The following is an 11,552-nucleotide window of genomic DNA, read 5'->3' on the forward strand; positions in this document are numbered from 1 at the left end:
ACGGCCTGACTCCCGGCGGGCCCGCCCCTTCCGGGCTGACGTCACCGCCCCGCCCAGCAACGGGCCCGCCCGGCGGAAGTGTGCGGCGCGGCTTCCGGCCCAACGAGGTGCCGGCTAGAGCGGCGCCCCGCCCGGCCCTGGGCGCTCTAGCCAGGGCCGGCCGCTCGGAGGTCCGGCGTCGCCTGCGCCCGCTGGGCTACTCCGGCCCGACGCGTGTTCCTGCCCGCCTTCCCCCGCCGGGCTCCGCGGACTAGGGCTTCCGGGTGAAACACTGACGCCCAATTTGAGTTTCAGAGGACCGAGGAATAATGTTATAGCGTAAATATAGCCCAAATGTCGACGGGCTGTACTTAATACTAAAATGTCACTCGTTGTTCCTCTGAAATTCAACTTGAACTGGACTTCCTGTATTTTGTTTGCTAAATCTAGAAGCCCTGTTAGGAACCCAAACATCTCGCTCCAGCCCAGACCTTTCTCTTGTATTTGGAACATACACAAGCCTGGCCACCAGCCTGGCCACCAGCTCCTCCACGCTGCTTCCCAAGCGCCCTGTTCAAATCCCTCCGACATCACGGAGGCACACTGGCCTCCGGGCCAGGGGCAATCTCGCCCCGGCCCGCTGGAGAAGGGACCTATGGAAGGCAGGAAAGGAACATGTCCTCTTCACTGTTGGGCACACCTGCCAAGCATGGAGCCTGCACAGAGGATCGTTCGTGCATGCTTCAGTGGATGCTGGCTGAGTTCTGGGGCTTGGGGTTTCTGCCGTTGTTGGGGGGCCTCCTCCCTACCCTTGGGGGCCGGGCACACTCGGGACTTGCTTCCTCTGCCAGGAAGCAGGCCGGTCCAGATCCGAACTCTTTTTTAGAAAGGAGGCAGTATATTGTGGAGGAATGAGCCTGGACTTTAGAATCAGGCAGAAATGGGCTTAAAAACTCAGTTCTGTCACTTATTTGCTGGTAACCTTGATTGGCTCACTAAAGCCCTTAACGTTCTCATGTGCAAACCAGGATCACTATATACAATAAATCAGATGGCCTGGCCCCATGCAGATGGCTCACCTTCACGAAACCCCACTAAACGGACAGCAAAGGATTAAAAAAGCTATTAATCCAAAAAACTATTAATCCACCAGCACAAAGAGAACAGGATGGGGGAAGCAGATAGGGAAAGATATAAACAAATTTTGGAATGACAGAAAGAAGATGAAGGAAGGCCCTTCGTTTTTCGGAGCATCCTAAAGACTAAAGACCCCTGGGAGACCCCAGTGAGAAATTTCACTCACAGAACCACTGAGGGTGTGTGACACAGGACCCTGAAAGCAGGAGTGTGTGGAAGTCCATGCACTGAACTGGGGGAGCAGCACTGTAGGGTCTCATTCTTAAATGGAAACAGGAGGCTAGAGCCCTCCAGGCTAGTGGGGAAAGCCTGCAGAATGAAAAGCCAAAACAAACAGACACAGAGAGTGGAAGGACATTTTAGGAAGAACTATATTTGATATCCACAGGAAAGATACAGCTTCCATGAAATGAAAATAGGATGCCTTGGACAACAGTAACAACCACAAAACAATCAGAACAAGAAAGAGCTCATATAAATTTAAAATACAACAGCATAAGTAAAAATTCACTAGCAAGGCCAGGCACAGTGGCTTACGCCTGTAATCCTAGCACTCTGGGAGGCTGAGATGGGAGGATCTCTTGAGCTCAGGAGTTTGAGACCAGCCTGAGCAAGAGCGAGACCCCGTCTCTACTAAAAATAGAAAGAAATTGGCCAAACAACTAAAAATAGAAAAAATTAGCCGGGCATGGTGGCGCATGCCTGTAGTCCCAGCTACTCGGGAGGCTGAGGCAGGAGGATCGCTTGAGCCCGGGAGTTTGAGGCTGCTGTGAGCTAGGCTGACGCCACGGCACTCTAGCCTGGGTGACAGAGTGAGACCCTGTCTCAAAAAAAAAAAAAATAGTTTATAACCTAAGTCACAGTTCTCACCCGGGGTGATTTTGCCCCTAGGAGATGTTTGGAAATGTCTGGAGACGTGCTGGGCTCTCATGGCGGGACGGGACTGTTACTGGCATCTAATGGCGCATGACTTTCCTGAGGCTGTGATAAATATCACCACAAACTTAGTGGCTTAAAACCACACAAGTTTGTTATTTCACAGTTTGGGGGCTCAGCGTCTGAAGTGGGTCACACTGAGCTAAAAGCAAGGTGTGGGGAACACACGTTCCTTTCTGGAGGCTGCAGTGGAGAACCTGCTTCCGAGCCTTCTCCTGCTCTTGGAGGCTTCCCGAGTTCCCTGGCTCACAGGCCCTTCCCGTCCTCAAGGTCAGCAGCACCACTCCACGCTCTGCTTCCACCTTCCTCACGGACCCCTTGCCTTGGCCTCCCTCTTCCACACTTAAGAGCCCTCGTGTTACGTTGGGCCCACCTAGATAGTTGAGGCTAACCAGCTTCTAGTAAGGTCAGCTAATTAGCAACGTTAATTTCAACTGCAGCCTCATTCTCCCTTACCACGTAGCATATTCAAGGGTTGCAGGGATGAGAGGGTGACCATCTTTGCGGGGCTATTATTCTGTCTACCAAAGTGGGTGAAGGCCAGGGATGCTGCTAAGCGTCTTGCATGCAAGGACAGCCTCCACTGGTGCCAGTGGCGCTGAGCCTGCGAACTTCCGCCCTGAGGTGGTAGATGTGCCTGCTGGCCGCACTAGCCAGGGAGGGGCAGCGGGAGCCCCCCGGGAAGCTGGAAATCTCCTCTATCTGCTCTGGGCTTTGAGCTTGCAGGTGCAGCTGTATACGGAGATAACAAACGTGAATGTTGAGATATGCACACTTCACTTAAAGTATGTCATGCCTCCTTAAAAAGACCACCATTTAAAAAATAGCAGTTAAGCTTATGATTGAAAATATGGAAATAAATACTAAAGAAACAGCTAAAAGAGTTGGAAGCAGTTGCCTCTGGAGAGCAGGACCAGGTTGTGAAAGAGTGGCCAGGGACAGCTTTTTTTCTCTTATAGTAGCATTTGATTTATAATGCATATTACCCTGATAAAATTAAAAATTAAAAAAAATGACAGAACAGAGAGAGTTGCTCATTCACCTCATCCTTGTGGGGGAGTTCCAGTTCCTGTTGTGGGCCCGGCTCAGCGCTGGGGCAGACGTGGTCCGGTCCCGGCCCTGAGCAAACACACCCAGCCATGATCAGCCACTCTATGAGGGACTACTCTGCGGGGGGCATGAGAGGTGAGTCAGCTCTCCTGGGCTACTAGGGTCATCACCTCCTCTCTCGTGGAGCTTTGGCTCCAGGCCCCTGGTGGGGGAGGCAGAGCCTTAGTCACCAGGCCCCCTGGGCACTGGGCTGGGTGGGGCCCCTCCTCTGCACCCTGAACTGGGAACCCCCAGGAACCCTCAAGCGATTATGGGTTTCCCTCCTCTTACCCAGCCCTGGGCTCACCCTGCCATGCCTTCTGCACACGCCCACCCAGCAGACACTGCGCCCAGCCCTTTGTTCCCACGTGGCCTACATCTCTCTGTACATCCCGATATTTTCACCCCCTTGGGCTGCAGCAATAAACAAGACAGAGGAATCCATTGCTGGCATTTAAACTTCACAAAATGGTAGCACACTGAACCTGTCATGCTGCAGGGTGTTCTCTTCTTTGTCCCACACTGCATTTTTCAGGTTCATCTATGCTGCTCCTGTAGCTCTACTCCCACTTCTAACTGTCACAGGGATCTGGTCCTGGCATAGACCATTGTTGATCAGTTTCCATATTGAGGGACTGGCTCCCACCTAAGTTCCCTGGGCCACCTCCTGGGGGCGCCCTAGACCCTCCCTGGGCTGGACTGTAGTTCCCCAGGGTTCCAGGAGCGCCCACGTCCCCTTGGCAGGGGACCCCCATGCTGTGTCGTGCCGTTCTGCCCGCCCACTGCACACTCCAGGTGGCTCTCCAGGACAAGGGGCCCCAGGGGAGCGCCATGGGGGCGGTGGGGGATAGCTTTCTGCCGCAGCAGCCCCCTGGTCCCTGTGGTCCTTCAGGCATGGTAACAGCTCCCTCTGCATCCCTACCCTGCCCCCCCATCAAAGTGTCTTCACTGACAGGTTGGGGGGTTGCTCAGCCTCTGGGACAGCAACAATAGCTCCCAGCTGCAGACATTTATTGACTGCCTACTGGCTGCCAGGCACAGTTCCAAGACCCAAGACTGGATCATCAATGCTCACAACAAGATGATGAAGTGGCCACTATTACTACCTCCAGTTTACAAATGAGGAAACTGAGGCAGGAGAGGTTGAGGAACTTACCCTCTCCCCTGCACCTACCACTGTCAAGCCTGGGTCAGATTGGAACCTGGCCACCAGGCCCCAGGGCCAACTTCTCCCCACTTCTGTGTGGCCTTCGAGGGGATGGCTGCTGCTTCTAAACCTCCCCAGGGACCACGAGACCCACCCAGGTGCCTTCCTCCGCCCCTCTCAACCTGGATCCCTCATTCCCCTAAACCAAGGCTTGGTTAGGGGGTCTAGGATGTATCTCACCCTCTCCCCCCACTTATCCAGCAGATGATCTGGGACAAGCCAATTCTTCCCGGGCCTTAGTTTTCTCATTTCTCTTAGTCCCACCCCATGGCACTTTCTGGAGATCAAAATAAGACATTTTGTGATGATCCAAAACAAGGTCCCCAGTGTCTGGGACCTGGAGGGTGGCCCATGAATGGTGTGGTTGCTGTGGGAGGGGAAGCCCGATTATTTTGAGGGCTGGATTCATCCTCGAAATAAAATTTGCACCTGCTGAGAGTCTGCCCTCTGGGTGGGGGATGTTAAGCCTAGGCAGGGCCAGAGGAATACTCAGCGGGACTGGTCAGACCAGGGCCATTTAAGCAGAGTCCTGATACATAGAAGTTTGCAAAGTTGCAAAGGAGGGAAGGATGTTCTAGGCATGGAGACAGAGGCAGCAAAATCACAGGTTGTCGGTTCACACAAAAAATTGAGACTGGCTGAGAAAGTGTTTGGGGGGAGGGAACTGTGACCAGAGGAGGCGCTGGAGGTTGCAGGGTCTTCTCCTCCCCTGCCTGGGTCCAGATGTGAGGAGGGGCTGGAGAACCATTCGCCTCGGGGAAAGCTGTGTGGCCAGCTTGAGGTTTCCAAGCCTCCATCCGGCTGCAGCCAGGAAAGGGCTCGGTGGGAGAAGCTAGGGGTGGCAGGACACGCCAGGTGTGGGGACAGACCTGAGAGCTGTGTTAGGCAATGACAAGGGACAGCCTTCAGGGGAGGAGCCGCACAGAATGGTCTTGATGGTGCCCAGGGCTTCCCAATCAGCTCTCCTGCGTCACCCCACTGGGACTCTGCCAGCCTTCGGGCTTTGCTCTGCCCGGGCCCCATCTGCAGCGGTCTGGCTGAGGGGCGTCCCCTGGTCCCTACCCCCATGCTTGGGCCCGGAGGCTCACGGTCCCAAGCTGCATTCCTGGTAGTTGCACCGCTGCCGGAGGAGGCGGACAGGAAGCGGCGGCGCCCCCAGGGGAGCTCAAGACCAGCTCTGGCGAAGCCCACTCAGTGAGGTGCTCCGGAACCGCGTCCCCGCCGCCCAGCCCGCGCTCCCTCTTCTCCATCGCTGCCCCCACCCGTGTGGATCCCAGCGGGTACTGCGGGGGCGCGCGGGGCGGGGCCACCAAGCGGTTATAGCTGGACCCGCGGGGACCACTGCTCACCTCCAGCCTCCCGCGCTCCGGCTCCCCGACGCCCCAATTCCGGGGCGCGCCCAGACCCAGCCGAGCCGGTTCCTGGCCCGCCCCGCCGGGCGGCCGTCGACGTGAACGCCCTGGCGCGGGACCCGGGGTTACGGGGGGCTCCTGCGAGCCGGCCGCTGCTCGCGCTGCTGCTGCTCCCGCTCCTGCTGCCACCGGCCGGCGCCTGGTACAAGCACGTGGCAAGTCCCCGCTACCACACGGTGGGCCGCGCCGCCGGCCTGCTCATGGGGCTGCGTCGCTCGCCCTACCTGTGGCGCCGCGCGCTGCCCGCGGCCGCCGGGCCCCGCGCCTGGGACGCCCTCTCCCCGCGGCCCGCCGCCCGCGATGCTCTCCTCCTGCTTCCCGCGGCGCCTCAGGAGCCGTGGGACACGCGACGCGGGAGCTCCCCGGCTGGGCTCCCCGTCCGTGCGCCCCGGAGCCCGCGCGCCCTGGAACCGGAGCCGCGGTTGGGCCCCCACTCCTGGACCTTCGCAGAGCGGGCCAGGTACGCGAGGGGAGGGAGGAGGCCGCGTTGGCGGCGGGCAGGGATCTCCAGGGTCCGAGCCCAGAGCGCACGTCCACGCGTCCAGGGACCACCCTCCGGCCCCTCTGTCCTTCACGTGTCGCTGAGAAGGGTAGCCTCTACCCTAGCGGCCCGAGCAGCAGTGGGGTGCGCACGGCCCCCTCCCCATGGACCTGCTCTGTTCTTTCTAGAGCCTTCGGAGACACGTCTCCCGCCCAGCCATGGCCGCTGCAGCAAACCGCCTTCGCCGGCCCCGCCTGGCCGCAGGGTCGCCCTGAGAGCTTCCCCTACCCGCCGCGCCCCCGCGCCTGACCCCGGAGGAGTCGCTGCAGCTTCCCAGGCGCGCAGGTCGAAGCTCCGGCCAGGACGGCCTTCTGGTCAATAAAATCCGCCTGATTCCTGCGCCCCCGCGTGTGACCCTTTTCCTCCGCGATGTGTACTTTGCCATCTCGCTTCGGGGCGCAAGCAAGCCGCGCCCACGCCCTGGCAAATGTCAGGGGCCCTCGCGGACCGCGCCACGGCGCAGCCATCCGCATGTCCCTGGGGGCAGAAGAGGGGAGCGAGGCAGAGACGAGATGCTGCTGGGTCTGGTCGCTTCAGCCAAAGCCTCACTCTCCTGTTTGGGGTAGGCTGTTAGACCGGGACCTAGGCTTGACGACCCCAGGGACTCCTTGAGGGGAGGGGCTGGACAGACCCTGGGCCCTGCCTCCATCCACCCAGCTGTACAGAAGGGGAAAAGCCGGGATTCCTCAACCCAGCCTCCTAGGACCTCCCCAGGGTGCCCCCCCATGCCCTCTGGCCAGGCTGGGGAGAGTGTCCCCCTCCCCACTGTGGACTTCCCCCTTTCCCCCATCTCTCAGCATTCATTTCAAACCTGTATCTCTTTGAGCCCCCTCCCTCCGCTCAGCCAAGTGCTTCTGGAGAAGAGGTAGGGCCCCCCTTCTTCATGCCATGCCCTCCTCCTGTCCACAGCTGCCCCCTCCCTTCCCCAGGAGCCCCTCCACCTCATACCCTCTGCATTTCCGGGCCTTGGCTCCAGCCACGAATGCACATGCTGTGCCATCTTGAATGCTACGGCCTTCCCTCACGGACCCCTCCGGTTCCCCTCACTCTACTGCTCTCTCTCCAACGCTCTTTAATGGGCTTCTCACTCCTATGACTGGCCTGGACCTCAAACTGCCAGGGTCATGTGCCCTGGTGCCATCTGCCCTTGGAGCCCTTCCTTGGCCTGTTGCACGGTCTCCCCTTGGGGCCACCGAGCAAGGGCTGGAGGAAGGGCGGTCCCAGAGGGGCCCCTGTGGAGCCAGCTTCCACGCTGCCGCCCTTCGTCCCTTGCTGGCCATTCCTTTTGATCTCCTGGGTGCATCCTTCTCCCTAGCTGACCCCAAGTGAGAATGCTCCTGTTTCCTCCACCCATTCCATGGACCCCTAAATGCATTTACCTTGAGTCCACCCAGCCCTCTCCCAGGTTCTGCACTGGAGGAAGAAGTAGGCACGGACCTCTTGGGTCGACCTGTTCTCCTCCCTCCAAGCTCACTCCTCCCCCACTCCTGCCCTGCTCCTCACGGAACCTGACCTTTAGGAACATGGATGTCCTGATTTTGTCATCCCCAAATGCACAATTCCTCAAGCGCTCCCCTCTGCCTATGGGACAGTATCCAGGCCCTGGGGCTGGGCCACAGGGCTGACCCTGTCCCCCCTCCCATCGCCCCCTCCCTCCCGCCTCAGCCTGCAGGAGCCCTAGGTAGATTCCGGGACAGCCCAGGAGCTCCCACCCTGAAGGACACCTACCCAAATGCCCCTCCTTGGGCTGCCCTAGCTCAGGCCGAGGTGCACGAAGCCCTGTTTCCCAAGGTCTCAGCGATGCTTCCCCAGTGCTTGCCAGCACCGGGTGCCAAGTGGTCCTCAAATGTTTGGTCACAAGTGCTGGGACACTTTTTGAAGGGCCTAGATTTCATGTTGCTGGGAGGTACCCCTGCCCAGAGAGGTTGGTGCCAGGTCCAAGGTAGGGGGGCAGAGCCGATTAGGGTCTCTGCAGAGGCCGGGCTTTTGCCCTCGGCCTACCACTCCCCCCATGCCCTTGGGGCTCCCGCCTCACCTCAATCCCCACCCCGCGGGACTGGATCAGGTCGTAGCCGGAGGGGCGGGGCCCGGGGCAGCTCCTTGGACTACACAACCCCAGCAACTCCAGCCAGGTGGCGCTGCGCAGCCGCTGTTCCCTGCGACGGCCGCCGACCAGCGCCTCCAACGATGGGCGGGGCACGGAGCGGGCGGTGGGCGTGGCCAAGGAGCAGAGGCCCCCCGCTCGGGGGCGGAGCCAGTGCGGGCAGCGCGGGCAGGGCGCGCCCTTCTCCGCTGGGGGTTCCTGCCCCTCCTCCTCCTCGTACGGCCGGGTGCTCGCCATTTCTCCCCTTCTGTCCCCCTCCCACCTCTGGTCTCTGTTGGTCTCCTCCCTCCTTCCGTCGCGCGGGCCCCGCCTGTCCGTTCCGAGCCTGGGAACTCGGGGTAGGCTGCGGGAGGAGGCCTCGGCGAGGTCCGGGCCATTAACGCCCACCCGGAGGCGGCGCCGGCCCGGGAAGCTCCGGAACGCTACTGGGGCGTCGGATTCGCGGCTCCACCCCAGACGGGGCCCGGGCCTGCACACGGCCGCATCCCATTTCCGTCCAGATCGCTGGTGCCTCGCCGGAGGGATGCGGGTTCAGTGCTCAGAGGAAAGCCCCCTGCCGACAGGAGCACGGGGACAATCCCCACCCTTGGGGGACCCTCCGACAGCCCAGAGGAGGGAAAGACTGAAGCCTGCTCTCCCTCTGTCGCAGAGGGGACAAACGCCTCGGTAGCAAGTTGGCAGGGGTGGCTTTAGGGGATGGGGTGGATGCGGGACTCTCCCAGGCCTCTGACTGCCCCTGACTTGCCCTCCTTCCCTCCTGCAACTGGCCTTGGGGGGGGCCGGGTCTCCCCATCCACACCCTGCAGAACCAGCAAAAGAAAGCCCACCCTCCCCATCCCATTCTCGGAGACTCCAAACAGCTTAGAGCTCCGGACACCTCCCAAGTCCCCACGGCGAGGCCTTTGCCTCCCCTGCCTCCCACACCTCCATACCTCTGTCACAGGCCCTGTTGTGCCCAAGGTCGGCCTCAGAGCCAGGCCTGGGAGGGCTTGCCCATGAGAGCGCTGGGTCACCCTCCTCACCTGGCCCTCTAGCCCTCCACACCCTACTCTGGGCTCTCTCGCTGATCCTGCTGCCGCCCTGACATTGTTACCTCCGGCTCTTCTCTGGCTGCCTTTACTTACCCTGTTGCTGTTACCTACCGCGCTGGGCGCCCACTTCCTTTGCTACCCAGCCTTGTTGTCCCTCTAGGATGTTGCCTTTGTTACTTTGTTACCTTCCTTGGTACTTCTTTAGCTCCCCTTTTGCTTTGGGGACTCCTTTGTTACTCTGTAACTGCAGTGTCCTGCACGCTACTTCGTTGGTTCCTGGCCCTGGCTGTGACCTCATGTCCCTGGCTACCTTCCCTCCATCAGCGTTATTCCCCATCTCATCTTCATTCATAGGTGGGAAGATGCAGCCAAGTCCTGGGCTGCAGAAAGCTGGTGAGGGCTCGAGGCTGATCAAGAGAGTCTGCCCTATGGAGTCGGGGAAGAGTTCTTCAAGTCCCCTGACCCAGGGTACCTGGGGCCCCTTCCCTCCTCTGCTGGTCTGGGGATTTTGCATCTAGCCACCTCCCTGGACTCTCATGTGGCCACAAAGCTACAGGCTGGCAGCTTTGGGGTGGGCCTGGTTGCTGTGGGATGACTCCTGGGCCCTACCTAGGTGTGGTGTGTGGGGTATAGGGTGGGCCACACTGCCACACCCATCCTCACAGTCTCCAAGGGCAGCAGCACTAGGCTGGGTACAAAAAGGCATCCTCTGGACAGGCAGACAGATGGACTTGGCCAGCCAGGCCGGAGCCTATGGCAGCCTGCATAAGGAATTGCAGAGGGTGGGGGTGGGGGAGCAGCCATTCAGCCTCAGCCTAAGTGGCTTTTAGGGGCAGCTGCTGGGGTGTGGGCACCCAGGGGGCCATGTCCCAGGAGGCTGCCCACAGGCGGGCTCTGCTCTTGGGTGGGGCCTGGGGAGCCCAGACCAAGGGCACTGGAGAGAGGAGAGAGAGGGCAGGACTGAGCCAAGCCTGCTTTTCCTGCACACATGGGGAGTTGTCTTGGCTGGCTGTGCCCAAGCCCTGGGTACCAGGTATGTGCAGGGGGCCTGGCCAGGCTGGGGAGGGGCAAGCTGGGCCTGGGATTTGGCCATCTTCCTGTATCTGAGACTGAGAAAGAGCTCCACAGTGAAGAGTGCGGACTCCAAATCTCACAGCCTCAGGCCTCCTCCCTCTCCAGACCTCAGTTTCCTGATCTGTAAAATGGCCTGGCCCCCTAGTTGTTCCAGGTAGAAGGTACTCAGAGAGGCACGGCAGTGTATGATGACTCTCCACTGTGACTAGTATTGTCTAGTTGGGGAAGAGGGGACACTCATGCTTGGGGAGGCAGAGGCTGGGGGCAGTGGAGGGCTGGAGGCGGGGGGCCTGCAGGTGCCCACTTAATGTGGAATAGCTCCTGTGTGCACGGACCACCACCCACAGCTTAGAGGCCAAAGTTCTCAGGGCAGTTCATCCCAGGTCAGGAGAGTAGCAAAGACCCTCAGGTTTCAGCCAGAGGAACTCATATCCTTCCCCCAGCGTCCTAGAAGCCTGGGATTGCAAAGTCACGGGCCAGACCTGGGTGGACTGGGACACAGGTTGGGGGCTCCAGCAAAGGGAGGGAATGGACATGCATTGCAGAAAGTCCAAACATTCCCTGGGAAGGTCAGGGAGTCACCGGTCACTGGCCTACAGGGTCCAGGGAGGGGCTGGTGCGTGCTACTTTTAAACCCCTCTTTGTTCTCCTGCAAATGGGCCAGGGCAGCTTGGCTACAGGAGGGACCCTGATACAGGGAAAGCAGAGTGGGAGCAGGCGGGGGGGGGCAGGGAGAGGGCTTCCTGAGAAGGGTGGGACGGGCTGCGGTCCTTGTTCTTACACTTTGGTTCTTGTGCGGGGTCCTTTGGCTAGGGGACCCTTTCTCCAAACTGTCCCCCACATCAAGAACCTGCCTTCCTGCCGTGAACGCATACAGTAAGTGTCCAATAAATGTGCCTGGAATAGAAGGCAAAGGCGCTGGCGCCAAGGAGGCTGCCCAGGGTAGGGGCGAGGCAGAGGGGCTCCCAGCGGCTCAGGGGTCCCGGCCCCGCAGCCTCTCGGCGCAGCGCCCTCGGCCGGCGGGCGCGGAGGCGGGGGCAGC

At 60.0% G+C, this 11,552-nt stretch overlaps 1 protein-coding gene across 1 annotated transcript; it reads left to right on the forward strand.

The window, feature by feature from the left end:
* Window positions 1-3,191: 3,191 nt before the first annotated feature.
* Window positions 3,192-6,550, forward strand: NPW (neuropeptide W). Its single transcript, XM_012647500.1, has 3 exons — window positions 3,192-3,237; window positions 5,626-6,220; window positions 6,430-6,550. Exons 1-3 carry the CDS (start codon window positions 3,192-3,194, stop codon window positions 6,548-6,550), a joined length of 762 nt encoding a protein of 253 aa, XP_012502954.1.
* The last annotated feature ends 5,002 nt before the right edge of the window (window positions 6,551-11,552 follow it).

This window comes from Propithecus coquereli, unplaced genomic scaffold (genome assembly GCF_000956105.1).
Source record: "Propithecus coquereli isolate 6110/MARCELLA unplaced genomic scaffold, Pcoq_1.0 Scaffold27, whole genome shotgun sequence".
In the NCBI taxonomy this organism is placed as follows: domain Eukaryota; kingdom Metazoa; phylum Chordata; class Mammalia; order Primates; family Indriidae; genus Propithecus; species Propithecus coquereli.